At 37.2% G+C, this 19,889-nt stretch overlaps 1 protein-coding gene across 2 annotated transcripts; it reads right to left on the bottom strand.

Moving 5' to 3' along the window:
* Positions 1 to 855: 855 nt before the first annotated feature.
* On the bottom strand, positions 856 to 19,169 carry LOC100257153 (DNA polymerase I B, chloroplastic/mitochondrial). 2 transcript variants are annotated; one of them, XM_019217300.2, is made up of 13 exons: positions 19,007 to 19,169; positions 18,199 to 18,311; positions 17,086 to 18,124; positions 16,763 to 16,954; positions 14,093 to 14,766; positions 10,138 to 10,594; positions 8,731 to 8,826; positions 7,950 to 8,042; positions 7,674 to 7,868; positions 3,192 to 3,284; positions 2,878 to 3,090; positions 2,686 to 2,775; positions 856 to 1,415 (listed from the first exon to the last, which is right to left on the bottom strand). In XM_019217300.2, exons 2-13 carry the CDS (start codon positions 18,249 to 18,251, stop codon positions 1,254 to 1,256), a joined length of 3,357 nt encoding a protein of 1,118 aa, XP_019072845.1. In that variant the 5' UTR covers positions 18,252 to 18,311; positions 19,007 to 19,169; the 3' UTR covers positions 856 to 1,253. The 2 variants fall into 2 exon arrangements, with proteins under 2 accessions (XP_019072845.1, XP_010644099.1); XM_010645797.3 differs by having other exon boundaries at positions 18,199 to 18,280.
* Between the last annotated feature and the right edge of the window lie 720 nt (positions 19,170 to 19,889).

Here is a 19,889-nt window from a genome sequence, read left to right as displayed (position 1 = left end):
TTGGGCAATAAATTGTTAGTCTGATATAATGATTTAAGCTTTTAGGTTAAATTAATAACTTTATGGTAAATATCAGTTTAAGCTTTAGAGTAGATTTTTTAAATTTTAGAGTAGTTATCTTTTTATTTTTATTTTTTATTTTTTAATATAATGGGTTATCTTTTAGAAGTGATTTTTTATGAAATGCTTAAAATTTGTAAAGGTAAGACTTCTAATAATAAGAAAATATTTTTTATTCTATCCTTTCAAAATCACTCTTAAATGGACTTTTAATTACACCAAATTAAATGTCCTAATTAGGTTAATATAATCCTTTCAATTTCCATTTGAATGTGCTTTGGCCCACTTATTTGTGTTCAAAGATTTGACATAATTTCAAATTTGGCTAGTTACCAAAATAAAACTTGTGGTTTGGAGTGGGCAACATGAAGATGCCAAGAATCCATAACGTGAGGATGATGGATGCAAATGGAGGATTTAGGCTTTGCTGAAAATCAAGTTGTTTAGTTGGAAATTAATTGAGCTATCACATAAGTGGTTCCATATTTTGAGAATGAGGATGAAGATGATATTTTGCTTTGAGAGCATGTTCTGAATACCTGTATAAAAAATAAGAATGAAAAATCTATTTCATTTTTCATCGGTTGCCTTGTTCGAATAGCTTACTAGAAATAAGAATAAAAATAAAAAATTCATTCTCATAGAAACCAAACTTACTCCTATCAGGCTCAAACTCTTTCCTAATAATTATATTATGATTCATCTCTATTCCCATTCCGAGTCCCTACTCTGAGTTTTTGACAGTCTCCCTTCATCAGAAGTAAAAGATATATGATCTGACAGGGAGCAAAGACGTGTAAAAATAGGCTTTCATTTCTTGCTTGAAAAACTGAATTCCATGTTACAAAGAGTTACCAGGAAATGAACATCTACTGATAACTTAATCTATACATACTGCATGCTCTCATTTGATCATGCCGATTACAAAATGCCACAGAAACAGCTAATCGAGACCTTTACAAACCCCAACCCAGATCGAGATTTCCATATGATCAACTGCGAGGTCAGCGCGTACCATGGCAAAGTATACAGGTAACTTGATTCTGCAAGCGAAAACCTTCTGTTGTTACAGCTTTGTAATAGGTAACTCGGGGCTAGGATGGAACTGTCTCTTCAAGGTTCAGAGGAAGCTTGGAACAGCAAGGGGGGACCTTAAACCAAAACCCAGGTCATTTCCAGGCAATGAACCCTCTCTACTTGGCAGAGTACCAGTTCTGGGCACATTTAGCATCAACAGCAAGGTCGACACTAAGAATATTCTTGCCGTCAAAGGGTTTTTCCATGCACTCCACAACGATTGCCTTAGCAACTTCAGCCGACTCTGTTGGTCCCTCCAGGATGACTTCGTCGTGAACCTGCTTCCCAAGGAATGGTTGTTACTAGTCATTTTTTGAACAAACCCACTTTGGGTGGCCTTCTACTGAAGTTACTTTAGTGTGTAAGTTGATGCCTCTACTAATCAAATACAGATCCACAAGTTTCCGTTGATCAATGTGTGTAAGACTAGGACACTAATTATATTATCAATCACAATTTAATCCCATTACCATCTGACTCAATGCACCTTAAATCCTTTATGCAAATTATTGTTAAAAAATGAAAAAAAGGGAGTTATAATCTATTAAAGTCTGCCATTACCATCTCACTCCTCTTCTTAAATCCTTTATGCAAATTATTGTGTTTTTTTACATCAGATTTCAGCAAATTATTGTTGTAAAATAAGAATATGAAAGGTGTGGTCTCCCAACAAATACTACAGAAGGGACAGTTAAAAAAAAAACTAAAAATATGTCAAGTAGATGAACCTGAAATTGCATAATACAGTCAGTAGAGGTGGAAGGAAGTCATGTTCAAAAGAATGTTGTCACCTATAAAATTGGAGGTAATCAAGAGAATGAGAATGAGAATTTGAATTGGTGGTGAGAGAGAGAGAGAGAGAGAGAGGACCACTGTGTGTGCGTGTCACCAAGAAATAGCAGAGGTTATTGATGTATGATTGGGAAGACCGCAAGATGAAGATAAAAATGGTGCATTATTAAGAACTACCAGCAAGCCTGCACAAGGCACAGGGAACCAGTCCAGTGGGTGGGGGTTGGGAGGTGGAGTTCCTGGCCCTCTAAATGATAGTTCAACTTGGTAAATGAACTGTACCAAAACTTATTTTTAATTTGATTATTTTAGTAATGATTTAAATGAGACCAATGGACAGGGTTTGTATGGACAAACATAGCAAGATGTTAGAGGCGAACATAAGGGCTGAATAGATACTTGAGAAGCAAACCAGGAAGATCATGTCAAACTTGAACATAGACAACCCCCCTGGCCAAATAGAATGAGGACCTGAAGTTAGTCATGGAGGGCTCAGCAGTTTTCGGAAAGTTGGTTCATCATAATCAAAAGTGAAGGTCAAAAGAGATGTCAGTGAGCTCGTTAGAGACTGTAGAAACAAATTTAATTGTTTTGTGTTGAAAAATATTGCTCTCCCTGATGGACTCAAATGGGGCAACAATAACATCTATGCAAAGCTGTAGTATGATCTGAAATTTAGTTATGTAATGCAATTTTCAACAATAAGCAAACTAGGGAAGAAAATAAGAGGGGAAAAAAGGAAGACATGATCCAAACCTGTAAAAGCAGCTTCCATCCAAGCTCCTTTAAGCGTGCATTCCTCGATATTTCTAACATGGCACACATGGCAACATCAGCAGCACTACCCTGTCAAATTCAACTAAATGAGAGCTCAGAGAGACACAGAGAGAGAGAGAGAGGGAGAGTGGGTGGGGGGGGGGGGGGGGGGGGGGGGGGGGGGAGAAGAACCTGCACTGGGGTATTTATGGCAGCTCGCTCAATGTGGCCTCTTTGAGAAGCAGTAGCATGATGCACCGAAGGGAAAGACCGGGCCCGTCCTAGCAATGTGCAAACATATTTTAAAGTTGTAGCTTCTTTTTTACGTTTTTCTTGCCAAGCAAGCACTTCTTTCCTCTCTTTATACCAGCGTTCAACAGTTTCCCTTGCTTCTCTCACAGACACCTGAGAATAGAAATGGTGATGCCGTGCTGTATATAATCAAACTATCTTAATGCAATTTGATCAAAATTACTCATCATTTAGGCTTGGTGCTGAAAGCATACCTTCCAATCCCGGGCAAGCCCTACTGCAGTTTTTCCATAGGCAATGGAAAAGTTGAGCATTTTTGCTTTCCTTCTTTCTGAACCAAAAGCATCCTAACAGATAAATAAATATGTTTCAATCAAACCATGATGATTACAGTTAAATTGGAGCTTCACATGTTTTGTTGTAGGCAAGTGGCAGCCCCTTTAAAAGTTTATCAAAGGCGCAAAGGAGTGGGCTCCAAGGCCCAAACTCTAATTTGGCATTCTCTGGGCCATAATGGGCTTAGATGGGATCTTATACAATTCAATATGGATTCAACCTAGAAAGTACTTTCCAGCAATCAAGTTATGGCCTAGTCAATGGTCACAAGTTACTCTTCTCAATCATTAATATTGTCATTTTCCAAGTCCTTCATGTGGTCTAGTAGTGAGTCCAAGTTTTTGTTATTTTCAAGTTGCATTACTACTATGTAACTAGTTCCAAGGAGTTATAAGTCCCTAGAAAAGCTCTATATAGTAGTTGATCAGTCTTTTGATAAGGATGAATGAATGATGAAATTTTCAGCAGCCACTATGTTCTTTGTGTGATACAAAGAATACTTGGATGTGAAGCCTAAAGGTTTCTAGGAGTGATTCCTAGAGTTCTTTCAACTACACCACTACTCTCCTTGCATTTTACTTCTTGTCCTGTATCATTTGTGCTATCTACTTTTAATAAATTTGTATTCCTTTTAATTCCCACAAATTCCTCAACCACACAATCAATTTTTATTGTTTATTTTTTTTTGGCGAGTAAAGGCAAATGTATTAAAAGAAAAAGTATACATGACGTATACAAAGCAACCAAGGTGTGAGTACACAAAAACAAATCATGTGCTTATTCATTGTCCCAAGGCAGCTATGATTTGGCACCTTATTTTTGCTCTTTTTGGTGTTCATTGGGTTTTACCCAATTCTATCAGGGAAACCATTCTTGGTTGGAACGACACCTTTGTTGGAAAGAAAAGAAAAAAGGCGTGGAATGCAGCCCCTTTATATTTATTTTGGACTTTATGGAAGGAAAGAAATAGAAGAATCTTTGAAGATATTGAATTAGCGGATCAAGCTATTTTACGGTCTTTTTTGTACATGTTTTCGGATTGGGTTACGGTGCATGTAGATTGTACTTCATGGGGTGAATCTCTCTTCCTTGGAAGATATAAAAGAAGGTGTTTGTAGAGCCTACCAGTCCCTCCTCTCAGATTCTGGGGATTGGAGGCCTAGTATCAATGGCCTTAACTTCAAGGAGCCAAGAGAAGGCTTGGCCAGCAGCCTAGAAGTTATGTTTTCTGAGGAAGAAATTTTTACAGCCCTAAGCAACTTCTGTGGTGACAAAGCCCCAGGCTCGGACGACTTCACAATGGCCTTCTGGTTGTTTTGTTAGGACGTTAAACCAGATATTTTGGGTCTCTTTAGAGAGTTCTACCTCCATGGGAACTTCCAAAGAAGCTTAAACTTCACGTTCCTCTTGCTCATTTCTAAGAAGGAGGGGACCGAAGACCTAAGAGATTTCAGACCAATCAGCCTAGTAGGGAGTGTGTACAAATTGCTTGCCAAAGTCCTTGCCAATAGACTGAAATCAGTGATGGGGGAGGTGATTTCTGATTCTCAGCATGCTTTCGTCCATGGGAGATAGATTCTAGACACTGTTCTTATTGCTAACGAAGCCCTTGATTCTAGATTGAAAGACAACATCCCGGGCCTCCTTCTCAAGATGGACATTGAGAAGGCTTTTGACCATGTCAATTGGGACTTTCTCATGGATGTGATGTCTAAGATGGGATTTAGGCATAGATGGATTAATTGGATGAAATGGTGTTGCTCTACGACTACCTTCTCGATCTTCATCAATGGAAGCCCTTCAGGCTTCTTTCGTAGCTCTAGGGGATTGAGACAGGGTGACCCTCTATCCCCCTATCTTTTCCTTTTTGCCATGGAAGCTCTTAGCCAATTGTTGTCTTGTGCAAGAAATGAGGGCTTTATTTCTGGTTTCAGAGTGGGAGGAAGAGGAAGAGAGGGGTTGTTCGTGTCCCATCTCTTGTTTGCCGATGACACCTTAATTTTCTATGACGCCAATGCAGATCAGTTGCAATATCTTAACTAGACCCTCATGTGGTTTGAGGTGATTTCATGATTAAAAGTCAATCTGAGCAAAACGGAGGCCATCCCAGTGGGGGAAGGCATTCCTATGGAGACTCTTGAGACGGTCTTGGGATGTAAGATAGGGAGTTTACCTACCTCCTACTTGGGTCTTCCCCTTGGAGCCCCTTACAAATCCACTAGGGTGTGGGATGCAGTGGAAGAAAGATTCAGGAAAAGGTTGTCTCTCTGGAAAAGGCAATACCTCTCCAAAGGTGACCGTCTTGCCTTGCTAAAAAACACCTTCTCTAGCCTCCCAACCTACTTCATTTCTCTCTTTGTGATCTCCAAGAGGGTGTGTGCAAGGCTTGAAAAGATCCAAAGGGATTTCTTATGGGGCAGTGGAGCCTTAGAGAATAAACCTCACTTGGTGAGTTGGAAGGCTATTTGTGCCACTAAAAAGGAAGGTGGCTTGGGCATTCGCAGTCTAGCTACTTTTAACAAGGCCCTTCTTGGGAAGTGGTTGTGGAGATTTGCTAATGAGAATGAGTCCCTATGGAAGCAAATTATCTCTAGTAAGTATGACCTTCAAGAGGGGGGATGGTGCTCCAAAGGTGTAAGAGACCGTTATGGAGTGGGGGTTTGGAAGGCCATAAAAAATGGTTGGGAGAACTTTCGTTCTCATTCCCGCTTCATCATAAGGGATGGCACTAGTGGGCTTTGTTTTAATAGACACCTTAATGATTGGGAGGTGGGAAAAGTAGAAAGCTTATTAAGCAAGCTTCATCCTTTGACCATTAGAAGAGGTGTGGATGACTTGCTCCGGTGGAAAGAGAACAAGAATGAGACCTTTTCTGTCAAGTCTTTTTATAGCTTACTCTCAAGGGGCACAGAGCCCCCCTTCCCGACTAGAACTATTTGGACGCCTTGGGTTCCAATTAGGGCTAGCTTCTTTGGGTGGGAGGCGGCTTGGAGCAGGCTACTCACCACTGACCACCTGAAGAGATTTGGTTGGTCCCAACAGGTGTTTTTTGTGTAAATATGAGGAGGAAACCACAGATCACCTTCTTATGTTTTGCAAGAAAGCCAGAATGTTATGGCTTCTGATCTTTTCCCTTTTTAGGGTGCAATGGGTGATGCACTCCTCTGTGAAAAGAAACCTCCTAGGTTGGCATAGATCTTTTGTGAGCAAGAAAAGGGAGAAAGATTGGAGAGCTGCCCCTCTCTGCCTGATGTGGACCATCTGGAAAGAAAGGAATAGGAGGGCCTTCGATGATATTGAGAGGAACGATCAAGATATTAAATCAATCTTTTTGTACACTTTTGTGAATTGGGCTAGGATGTATATAGAGGAACACACTTTGTCTTTGATAGATTTCGTAGACTGGCTAGCCACCAAGTAAGGGTCGGGCTTGTTTGTCCCTTTGCTTTTTGCTTCTTTGTATTTGGTATACTCCGTGTATACCCTTTCTCTAGCCTATTGGCTCTTAATGAATTTACTTTACCTATCAAAAAAAAAAAAGTAAGGGATTTTTTTGCCTTTTTCTTTTCCTTTTGGCCTTGTTGCCTTGTATACTTCGTGTATACTTTCAGGTGTACGTCAGGCTTTCTTAATACAATTGCTTGTACTTATCAAAAAAAAAAAAGTACACAAAAACAAGCAACTGCACCCTAAGAAGAACCTAACCAATTCACAAAATCTAGCAAGGACATAGGCATTAAGATTTAAGGAAATAGTTTTCAAAATTTAGCATTAAGATAGTGCCCATAGGCACAAAAATAACAAGCCAGCCTCCAAATCTTTCAAAGCCCATGAAACTACCATGCCAGGTAGTCAAAAATTTTCTCAACTGAGTGAGACAACCCAATTAATGCCAAAAGAAGCAAATAACAGACAATAACAGACTATAAGAACTGAGTTCTAATGAAACAAAAAAAATACAGTTTTCTAACTCCTTGTCTCAATTTTCATCAGAGACAAGGTCTTAATTTGGACAATGTGATGAAAGCATTAAGAAAATAGAAGCATAAATGTTGCAAAAAGAATTATTCACTTACCCAATCCTTAGCAACCAAACCCAACACCATGTTAAGTTGAAAAGCTTCAACTCAGGCTGAGGTTTGGGTTGGAATGATTGACCTTTAACCCAGTCCAACCTGCCTTAGTTGTGGGCCTAAATTCCACTAACATGACATCTTAAGCATACACTGCCCATTTTTTGACCCTCCGACTCAATTATTTTCAATGTAAACGTGCCTTTTCTTATCCAATTTTAAGCCAACACTTTCCATAAATCTAATGTCAAACATTATGAAATATTGGTTAACCCATAACCATAATCCATCTTATATTCACTACCAAACTAACAGTTCATATATTACCTTCAACAGAGGAACTGGAGGTTTGTCTTCACCAGGTTGAGGATGCCACTCAAGAAGCACTTCTCTTTTTTCAACAGCTTCACGAATATGTGGATACATATTCATTGCAGTCCTAGAATGGAAATCTCCACCAGCTTTGAAAGCATTCAACATGCTTTTACAGTTGGCAAGATGTGCAAGAATCCTAAGTTCCAGCTGTAACATCGAACATTGTTCAATCAACAAGTGAAAATAGACCGAACTTCTAAAGAATAAATAGATTTTGAAGCCAAGTACCTGTCCGTAATCAGCAACAATAAGGGAGTTTCCAGGTGCAGCTATAAATGCTTGGCGGATCTTATACCGGTCCTTCTCTAAAGCAGGTTGGTTCTGATTTGTAGAAAACAAGAATAATAACACCCCTAGTTAACAAGTAAAACAAAATAAAATAAAATAAACTATAATACAAAAAAAATGCATTTATTTCCTCATTATTTCTATTTTGCCTTGTCTTGATGAATACTGAAAAGACATCTGAAACTCAGATATCATCCATTATAAAACTCTTGTCAAGGTAACCACTGTGCCTTAATAACAGCTATTATGCAATTCCAAGGAGATAGCCATGAAATGAAAAAATGCATTTGTCGTTGGAAAACTAGGATATTCACTCTCGAGGCATTTATCATTTCAGGCATGCTATTAACTCTACTACCTTTATAAACTCCAGAATTTTTTTCCTCAGTTGATTGGAAGCTACATACTGGTTTTTGACCAGCATTGAATAAGGAAACCATTTTGATTGAACACCAAGGTCATGCTTTATTCAATGATAAGAACCAAGAATAATAGAGCATGAGAACACCTGTTTTCTTTTCTAGTCTTAATTGTCACTATGCAAACAGCATTGGAAAGTAGGTAACATCTACTGTTGAATACTGCAGCTTTATTTTTTAAATATTAACATTACTAGTTAAGGAAAATAAAATATGAACCTGCAAATTTGATCTCCAAGCTGACAAGCATGAATACTGCAGTAAATATTAGCGCTACTGGTTAAGGAAAATAAAAGATGAACCTGCAAATTTGGTCTCCTAGCTGACAAGCGCCCAGTTTCTGTGTTGATATTAAGCGAACAATGAATACGCCCATTCTTGCCAGATATTTCACCATCCTGCATTAGAAAGCAACCAAGATCATCATGAACTACCAACTCAATTTGAAGTTAATAAATGGAAAAACATTAAGAAACTGTTAGCAGAAAGCAACATTTAACATTTAATCTTTATGGAGAGTTCAGAGAGAGAGAGAGAGATGTTTCTCACGTCCATTTGTAGATTTTTGAGGCTTTGTTAATGCCAAACCCCCAATTAGAACCTCCAGTCAATAGGTTCTAATTTTGGCCAAACCAAACACAAAAAATTGTAGGTGATATAAGTAATATACACTAAACCACAACATAACTAACCTGCTGAATTTCCTTAAATAAGATTAGGTTGAAGCAATTTTCTTGGCTTTGTAAGGGTTTTTAAATATTTGATTCTGTAGGATCCAATCTATTCTCAGATGTATGATAATATTCACAGTGGCAATGAAAGAAATAGTTTCATATATCTTTATTTTTCTAGTTGAAAAAATTTATGTCAATATCGTTAAAATGATGATATTTAGGTATTTAGGTGTTCTTTATTCTTGAGGATCCAATGATAAAGGTCTTGAGAATTTTAGCCAAATATTTAATAAAATCTCATAAATGGTAATTAAAACCTTTCACCAATTTTTTAAATGCTTACTCCCTACCAAATTAGCAACCACATGGGTGTAGGTATGTGCATGTGTGCATGGGTAAACATCTCATGTCTTCATTTGTTAGGTATTGTTATAATAACCATTAATATCAAATGAATGTAAAACTCCCCAAAAACCATAAACCTCCCCAAAGCCTTCTTGACTGAGTGGATAAAGTTTGGAGTATTTAGAATTGGAACAATTTGATTCTGAATTAAAAGTTCTTTAAATTATTAACATATATGCTTCTTAATATGTAATGTCACATTGGTGGATTGCAGCTATTGCCTATGAACAGATGCTATTCGACGATCCATGTATGGATAAGAAATTTACACAGTAAACCAACTTTGCTGCTTTTTAGTAATGGTTTTAGCTGGGTGAAACAAAAAGGATCAGTTCGGACAGAAGGAGAAATGAGGCCAGTTATGCCCTATATGCCAGTTCAATCAACTAGTTTGACCAAGCCTCCATACACCGCAGGGCACTCGAATATGAAATATCATTTCCTGGCCTAAATCAGAATATTATCCTTTTATTCAGTAGAAACTTGGAAAACAGAAGTTCTCAAGTGGCAAGGGGTTGAGAAAGTTTCAGTCCTAATTTCATGTAATAGCAACAAATACAAGAAAATAAAAACTAAAAAAATACAAATGAAACAGTGAGCATAGTAATAGAATATGACAGTAGAAATCACCTGCAATGGGAGGATGAAATTGGATATCAAAGAGTTAATAGAGCAAACTTCACATAAAGCAGCAATGGCATGGCAAGCCTTCCTCCCCTCCTGCCCCTCCCCAAAAGCAGCATAAGCTGTTCCATAAGCAGATATGTCTGTGTCCTCACTCTCTTTTGGTCCTCGTGTTCCAGGAACTTCATCAATCTTTTCTATGGCAGTAGTCTCAAAGTCACATTCAGCATCATCAATAAAATCAAAGTCTGCAGAGACCTTCCCTGCAAGGGTCTTCAAGGCATCTCCACTAACTGAGGGCCAGCCAGATGCTGTGCACATCTCAATTGGTATCTCAACATCAAAGCTACTTAGTGTAATATTCCGAAATTTTGTGGGTGCCTTTTTGCCTTCTTCAATCACTTTGTCAACATTGGGAATCTTAAAAGTTTTCTCCATTGGAAGACACTCATTGGGATCCTTTCTATGAGAGAGAGAGAGAGAGAGAGAGAGAAGTGATTAAGTTAAATATATGGAGCTCCATCGGGTCTGTATGGAAAGGATGAGATTTCAGAAAAGTAGTAACTTTCATTTTTGTCTCTCTCCTAGCATTTGAATACCATGGAAATCAAAACATCCCATGTGAATCCAAAAAATTTTGAGAGTGGTTTCCTCCAATAGAACTGTATATTTTTCCTATAAAATTTGCAGGGAAGTTTAACTTAGACAGGAATCATAAAACTCTCACTAGCCTGTAAGTTCACATGCAAGAGATTTGAGGCCAATTTTCTCCCATAAAAAAGAGACACTCCGGAGATATTTTACAGAACACTAACTTCAACAGGAAATTTAATATTTTCATGTAAAAATGCATAACTCTCAAGTGATCCAAGCAGAGTATTAATGATACTGAAGCACACTAAAAATGTGAAGTTAAAAATATGCCAACCATACAGGAAATATATCCTTCATCTGTATCATAAATCTAACATTCACACACATTATCATAAAATGTAGTGTGTTTCTTTAGTTTGGAATCAGACTCCAATGAACTGCACCCCACAATCCCACAATTAATTTATATGCAATCTTATGAATCAGGAGCTCCATGCTCTTGAGCATATCCACACTTAGGGTCATATCCTTCCCATTGTGTCCACTATGAGGCTCTTTTATATGTTGTTCATTATCTTCGTGATGCCATGGCTTGTCCCCCAGTTTTACCTTGTTTTTTTAAGAAACAGCTTACCTCCAGTGGTGGAGCTAGAAAAGAAGTTGAAGGGGAGGAAGAAAGAGGGGGGTGGGGGGGAGAACAAAAATCAATTGGATAGCTGTGTGGTAACCAGAGTTTCCTCCTAAATCAAAGGATAATTGTTCAAACCCTCAATAAGGAAGGTTTTTTTCCAAATTTTCCCCTGGGAGGGGGGAGGACATTTGCCCCCCTTGATCCTTATGTGGATCCACCCCTGCTTACGTCCCTCGTCTTTATTTCAGCTTTGTGCCTACCATGATGTTAATTAAGTCAGATGTGACTAGTCTACACTATAGGCTTCCATGCTTCGCTTGGACACTCTCATTTCCTGGAAGTGAGAGAGGCAAGAATTGCAACTTTACCCCAATACAAATTTGGGAATTTCAAAATGGCTACCACTGATATTGAGGTCGATTGCCTTGATGACTCAGGGTTATTATTCATATACCCACACTATATTGTTATAACCCGAGTGAAATCAAGTTTTCCAGGAACCCAATATTTAGTGAGCAGATAAGAACATTGAAATTAGCTTCTCATCATTACCTTGCAAGACCACTCTCCTACAGCATCACCTTTTCAATCTTTTCATCGTCATTACCTTCCTAGAACACTCTCCCTGCCTCATTACACCATCATTACCTTGCTAGCACACTCTCCCTGCCTCATCACACTATTGTTACCTTGCTAGAACACTCTCAGCCCTTCAGCTCACAAACTTCTTTACAAAATCTAGTACAAATCTTGATTCATTGTGAAAGGACAAGAGTGCTATGAACTATTCTCTTAGCAGTCTTCTGTTTGAAATGAGTGTTTTGAGCTTCAATGAGAAATCTCCTTCTTGAGTGGAAATTTAAGAGGTTGGATAAGAAGAGAAGTACTGTTTGGTGTATGACTCTCCATTGTTTGTTTTGGTGTACATAGAAAGAGCATAACAAAAGATAAAGGGTTGAAGGAGTTCATTAAATCCCTAATGGAATGGTCTTATAATTTGATGGAAATGGCAAGTTCCTTATTGATGGATTTCTTAGATAGTCTAACTTGTGAATAGTGTGGTTTTTTTCTTGTAGGCTGTTCTCCTGTGATATTTTTTGCATACTGCCTATAAATGTAGGGTGAACCCCTTTTCTTGGTGCTGTTTTAATAGATTCTCTTTTTGTCTATCAAAAAAAAAAAAAAAATCTTGTACAAGTCGACATTCTCTCTTTTAACCAACAAAATATTGGTTCTTTTTTTCTAGTGGTATATGAAATGAGAATACTAATATATTGATGACAAATGAATATTCAAAAAAAGGATAAGAATTCCTTATGCACTCCCCTTTTCTTGGTGCTTTTTTAATAGATTCTATTTTTGTCTATCAAAAAAAATCTTGTACAAGTCAACATTTCTCTCTTTTAACCAACAAATTATTGTTTTTTTTTTTGTGGGCAGATATGAAATGAGAATAATAACATATTAACAACGAATGAATGTTAAAAAAAATGGTTAGAATTCCTCAAAACTTTGAGAAAACAAGAGGGATATGGTTAACGAATCAAGATCTCTAATCCAAAAAGATAATTCTAACTAGGACACCAACAAATTCTTGGCCACCACAATCTAAAGGGTCATGAAAACAAGAGGTCTCCCAAACTTCTTCCACCGATCTCTTGTCTTTGACTGTTCTAGCATCCCTTTCAAACCAGATAGCCAACAATGAAGCAAGGGTAGCTTCTCTTCATTAAACCCTCACTCTAGAGCTCTTTCCGAACTCGACGAAAAGGATGGTCATCATATCTACAATGCCTCTTGCAGCAACTTTCTCAATTTCTGTCAGAGAGAACAACCTTTGCCATAACTCTGATGAGAATACCTAGTAAAGAAAGAGATGATCGACCTTCCTACTCCTCACACAAAGAATGTAACACAAGGGCCAAAGGTTTTATAGGACCTCCTTATCTGAAGTAAATTATTAGTATTAACCTTCTAACTCGCCACCAACTGTGCAAAAGCTTTGACTTTCAAGAAAGTTTTGGAATTCCAAATAAACTTGGTTTGAGAGAAAACAACTAGGAAATCATATTTTGATAGAGCATGAAAGGAAATTTTGGGAATAAGAGGTCACTAGGATCTAAGGACCAACCTTGACAAGATGTATGATATACATTATGGACTCAAATCCTAGTAGCTTAAACTTTTAAGAAAATTGGTTGTTCAACATGAAATCAAACTCTTGTTTGATGGGATGTCAAACCTTATAACATGTTTATTTCCCCATTTTATTGAGTCCATGTGTAAGCTCAAAAGGAGAGTGTTTGTGATTTGTTTGCCTACAAGCTTATGAGTCTCTCTACATGTGGTTATTGGATCACATGTAAGGGAGGGTGTTGGAGAGCATGATAAACATGTAAGTCTAAATCCTATAGATTTAACTTTTTAGGAAAATTGGTTGTCCAACAAACATCTCCTTGTTCGGGATTAAAGGAAGAGTAACATTTTGCAGCTAGAATAATAGGAAGTATACATCATTGATCGCTACATCCTTTATTTTATTTATTTATTTTTTTGGAAATCATCTCCAAAAGGAGAGTACAACCTACCAAAAAATTGACATCTATATCAGCATATTTTCCTCAACTATGACCAAAAGAAGAAAAGGGAAAAGCCAAAAACAGACTAAAGACAAGAAAAAGCAAAAGAAAAATAGAAAAATGCAAAATAGCATATTAGAAAATAAGAACTTCTTACCTGTTTGCAACGCCACCAAATAAGAGCTGGCGCAATTGTGTATCACTTCCCACATTCATGTACTTAGCATCAGGGCAATGCTTAGATGCCCAATTGCGAAATCTGTTGGCAGCAACCTGTTCCTCTGCTTTGGCTACTTTCTCCACCTTAGAAAGGTAGGCTCGATCTACCAGCATCCCCTCAGTTTCCATTTGAACTAGAAGCTCACCGAAGGGCCTCCAGTATTTCTGATAGAAGTCAAACATGCATCCTTTACGAGCCCCATCAAGAAGCCATTCCTTGTCCAACAGTTTGTTTTTCATGCTCTCATAAAGCTTGAGTGTGCTCATTGAATCCAATGCAGAGTAACTAATCCATGGTTTCCGATCCTCTCTTTGTAGCACTTCTACTGGAGCAATGGTGATAATTTTACCTTCAGTTCCATCCTTCTTCAGTTTTTTCTTGCCAAAGATGGTTTTCATTGATACTTTGCCAATCAATTCTTCTCCATTAGACATGTGAGCACCAGACATGACTTTTGAGTCACGTGTAAGTGCTTCAAGAGAATATCCACCAACTGCCCGTCTTGAAGAATCCCACAACCGTGCCATATGCATTGTGTCAGCGTGAAAACCTGAAACTTTGAGATCATAGTTCTCTATAACATGGTTGTCAAAACTATAGTTGTGCCAAACCTACACAAAGAATACATCAACTTGTCATTTCCACAATTGTCCATGCACTGAGCTAGTTTCTCAGAGTATAGGTAAAATAATAAAAGGTAAAACAGTTAGAGATTTCTCTCTTTTTGTTTTCTGCTAGCTAATTCACATATTAAAGAAATCTTGCTAAAGGGAACTGAAACAGTTCAATTGTTAAAAGATGATATAGGCAATCAGACCAGTATTTTCCCCCCTTGAGGAAAAGCAAAAAGGGAGATTGTCCATACTGGAGTAAGTACAGTACTCCACAATTCCAGAGGGACTAATGATCAATGAGAATCAGTTCAATTGGTATCGCATATAACATAAAATTGAAAAATCTGTAAGTTTGAAAGAATTTCAATACTTCATCCAGCTGATACCACGTAATAAGAAATTTAAAATCATACCATTAGGTCTCTCATATAGAAACAAACTGATAGACAATAAGAATAATTTTGATGGAAAAATTATTTGCAATCAAATCATTCTTCATGGCTTTGTCCAATACATCAGATGTAATTCCTTTCTCCTGAACTAAATTTATATGGAAATCTAATGTCCCATCCAAGGTCAAGGTCTCTCCTTGGTTAGTGGCACACAAGTAGGTAAATACCAATGACATGCTATAGTTGAGAAGACCTTTCAAATTCTTTAGTCCCGATTGATGCTTTTTATGTAAAGGGAGTGAAGAGTTGATTCACCATCTCCTTTATTGTCCAATAACTTTGGGGTCTGGCACAATCTATTCAAACAAGTCAAGACTGGAGTATATACAATATGATGATCAATTCATAGTTGATTGGGGAGCCTCATTAGAGGCAAGACCCTTTGGCAAATTGTTTGTCTCATATTGCTTTGTAATTTGATTTCTGAATTCTCATGAATAGAGTATAAAGAGTAGTGCCTATTCAGCCAATGGATGGAGCATTGTAAGGGTAGGATGTGTTGGCTAGCACATTGCAATAATTTCACAAGACAATGAGCCAAAATTGTACATGCATAAATATAGGTACACATACATGTATATACTTATAAAGAGGTGGTGCCTCTTCGGCTAATGGGTGGAATAGCCTAAAAGGTAGGACAAGTTGCTCAGACATAGCAGCCCAATGGGCCAAAAGGATGCACACACACGCATACATATATATGATATCTATGTTTTTTTTTTCTTTTTGGTCCATTTTTTCAGGCCCTAAGACTTGAACCTAGAACTTCCTACATCCCACCTCCCCAACCCTTCACCACAAAAACCACACACACACACACATACGCACAAACGCACACGCACATGCACACGCACATATAGATATATATGATAGGTATCTAAGTTTTATTTTTTCTTTTTGGTCTTTTTTTCGGGCCCTAAGACTCAAACCTAGAACTTCCTACATCTCCACCTCCCCAGCCCTTCACCACAAAAGCCAGTCCCACTCACAGCTTCAAAAATCAGCCAATTTGATAAAGGTGGCATGACAAGAGATCTTGCACATGGGAAGAGTTGGATCATCAAATGGCAAGGATTATACAACCCTATTTTCCATTTATTCCCTAAAACAGAGCAATAAATCAAGATTTAAGAACATGCAATAGGCCTATAATCACAGGTATGGAACAATCACCATATCGGGTGTGTGTGTGTGTGTGTGTAACATAAGTATATATGGATGTATTCATGCATGCATGTAGATCACTGGAAGATGTGAACTACACATGACCCGCCAATTCACCATGGTAAGACATGAAAATCTGTCAATTTCATGAGGATGGCATAACTACTAATTTTGTACATGGGAAAAGTTGGATAATGATTAAAATCCTAGATCAGGAAACATGCACCAAACCTTCAATTACAAGTATAACAGTGTCATAGTATCAAGTTAACAGACACAAAGATTCTCATTATTGCTAGCACAGAAGGTTGTATAAATGCTAATAATGCTAAACAGAAGGCGCTGTAGATCAGGAGGACCATCAAGTAAAAGCATACCTTTTGGATTGATGGGTCTTCAAAAAATGGAGCAAATTCAACCAAAAGATCCCTCCCACCACCATCAAGAACATCTACCCAGATACAAGACTTTCCATTTCCAAAATCTGCTTCAGGTCCAGAATAAATACTGAAGCATATTATCTCTCCATGATCAACAGGTGTTTCCCGCTTCACATCAATGTTGGCCACCTGTGAAATTATCAGAAAACATATTATTAAAGTAACTCACAAATGAGAGTATCTTGAGTAGCTTATGAGTAAATATCAACGCTTCTATAAATAGCCAAACATCTTCTTTGTAACTTAAGTAGAGCTCATGCCTCTGTGTCACATGCATGGATAAGATGCTTGTACTGAGTGGTGAGCTTCCTGACAATTTTTTTTGCAACATAGATATCATCAACTATGAGAACTTTTTCATAGATCTTAGAAAGCTTCCTGCGAGCCTCCAACTGAGAAAAAGCATGTGTTCCCGTAGCAGGTATTATGGATCTTTCATTGGATTCGTCATTTTCAATTGCATCAGCAGCTCTATCCCGAGAAAATATGAAATTTGCCTCTTCCCTATCCTCCAAAGGCTTCATTGACAGTGACCCATTAGACTGAACAACCTTCCTTGAGTGATGAGGTGCAGTACTGTTTACATTATTCCTGGAAATATGCTTGTTGCCTGCCTGTATTTTTTCAGGGTAAGCTAGCACATTTGAAGCACAGTCATTAGTCATTGTTTCACATCCTATGTCCCCAGCAAATATTTGCCCCTGAACACTAGAATTATATAGCGGACCGTGAGTTTGAGCTTTTAATTGGCCATGATCAATACATCCTTGCCCTACTGAGCTTTGCAAATTTCCTTTTCTGGTAATACCATTTGAATTTGAACTACGATACTTAGTAAATATGCTTGACCTTACATAAGCATTGCCATCTTGTGAAATTTGCCTTTTTATTTCAACCAGTTTATTGGCCTCCTCAATCCAGATGCTCCCAGGGTTACTGCACCTAGTCACCCCTGAAGTAGCACCAAAACCAACAGCCCCACGAGGAGGAATAAAACCTACCTCTGGCTCTACTGGGCCATGCAGATGCTGCAGGTTAACCAAACCCCTTGTAAAGCATTTTCTTTCAGCACAAATCCAATTGGGATAGCGAGGGAGTATTAAAACTGATGAGGTAGAAAAACAAATTGCATGCTTCGTATGATGAGGTGAGCGACAACAATTGGCTTCACCATTTTTCTTAAGTTGAATAAATGGCCTCCTACAATAACTCAAACTTTGCCCACGCTGAAGTGTATTATTAAAAACAATGACACCAGGTAAAGTACCATTGGCACCTCGGAGTGGATGAACTTCTCCCCTGCAGTTTTAATCAATGTGTTATTACAAATGACAGCAGACCAACTAAATTCTATAACAAATGTATATACATACATAGATATATTACAGCATCGCCTGCATGACCCAGCTAAGGCAGCCCCTCGCATAGAATCAACTCAGTCACTTCCCTGCTTGACTGCAAGCATCAAGTCTTATTTTTCAAGTCACTGCTTTCAACCAAATTCACAATGTGGTGAATAAGAAATCCATAAAGCAAATACATAAAACTCAGGCCTACCAATCCAACTAGAACTCAACAATGTAGGGGTAAGAAACCCATCATAAAAGTTAAAATTCTTAAATTTTTTAATCACTGCAGAAACTCAATCAAGACTAGCACTTTTTCGAATAGGCAAATACATTATATATTAAGGCATCTAACCAAAAGGGGTACAACCCATATACACAAACAAGCTAATGCTAAAAAAATCTGAATATTTTCTGTCTATTTTTTTTTTCCAGTGTAGTCAGCACTGAAAATCTCTAGTCCTGAATTTGTAAATTTGAAATCCTTAAGCCATCAAAATTTTAAATCGTATCTAGGCTAATAAAATCGGTTGGCAAATTTCTGAAAAACAGAAACCAACACAAAAAATTTCAACAACATTTTTGGCATTTAGCAATAACAGAATGCATTTCAAATTAATTCTCAAACCACATTTTCAGCAAAACCTACAAATTTCCTCCATTCCAAAGTGCTTGCATTTACCAGTTCAGAAAATCAACAAAACCCCAAATCTTCACACCAAAACACTTAGAAATTTCTTTTACTGCTACCATCAAAACCCTAAAACGACACAAACTTATTTTCTTTTTTGATTTTTTTTCTTCAAGATAGAGTGTGTGGAGGACGAAGCTGTACCAGAAAATCACAGACTGCACATCGTCTTCTCCGAGCTGAGATGAAACGCTGCGTTTTAAGGATGAAACGACCGCATTTTGGCGGCAAAGATGAGACTAGGGTTTTGGAAAAACCCTTGACTTCGTTTCGTCTTCTTGTTCTATCAGTGTCTCTAAACCCAAAACCCCACCACTTCTTATAGAGAATTTGCTGTATTTTCAAAATGTGTCCCTCGACTTTTGTTATTTTCATTATGGACCACCCAGTGGCTCAGTGAACTTTTTTCCTTATTTCTGAAAGTACCCCTTTTTTATTATTTATTGTATGGTATACTACTATGGCCTTTTTCACGGGGTCTGCGTTGTCTTCCAAATTCCCTCCACAAGTCAAACCTTTTGACTACAAAATTAATTAAATATTTAAAATTATTTTTTTAAACTTTTATATAAAAATTAATTTTTATAGGAATTAATAAATTCGTCATTTGTAGAATTAGTTTTTATTTGTTTTTATGTAGGGTTGGTATATGATTATAAATTTATTTGTCTTATATATTTTCTTTTTTTTTTCTTTAATTTTTTTTATATCAATCATTTTACAAAAACAATTAGATTATAAAAAATTAAAATTTTAGTTCGAAAAAGAGAAAAAAAAGATGAAAAATATTTGTATAATACAATTTAAAATAGAACTAATATAGATTTGCTTTTATATATTTAATAAAGTAATATAATATTTTTTATTTATAAAGTTTAAATATTTAAATCAGAATGCTATTAATAAAAATCAAAAAGTTATTTATTAAATTATAAATTATATAATGATTTTTAAATAATATTAAATTTTGTATTTTTTTAATAATAAGCACTGGGTGTAATATTTTTTTATTTAAAAAACTATTGAA

The sequence above is a fragment of the Vitis vinifera genome, chromosome 19, assembly GCF_030704535.1.
Source record: "Vitis vinifera cultivar Pinot Noir 40024 chromosome 19, ASM3070453v1".
Taxonomy (NCBI): domain Eukaryota; kingdom Viridiplantae; phylum Streptophyta; class Magnoliopsida; order Vitales; family Vitaceae; genus Vitis; species Vitis vinifera.
Note: the sequence above shows the minus strand (reverse complement) of the source record. Positions and strands in the feature narration are given on the sequence as shown.

Bases quoted from the DNA above. Each gene is read 5' to 3' on its own strand.
- LOC100257153 (XM_019217300.2), bottom strand. From the start codon at position 18,251: ATGCGAGGGGCTGCCTTAGCTGGGTCATGCAGGCGATGCTGTAATATA. The intron at 16,955-17,085 runs GCATGAGCTCTA...ATAATTTCACAG, and splicing joins TCCATGCATGTGACACAGAG to GTGGCCAACATTGATGTGAA. The intron at 14,767-16,762 runs GTATGCTTTTAC...TTCTTTGTGTAG, and splicing joins AAGACCCATCAATCCAAAAG to GTTTGGCACAACTATAGTTT.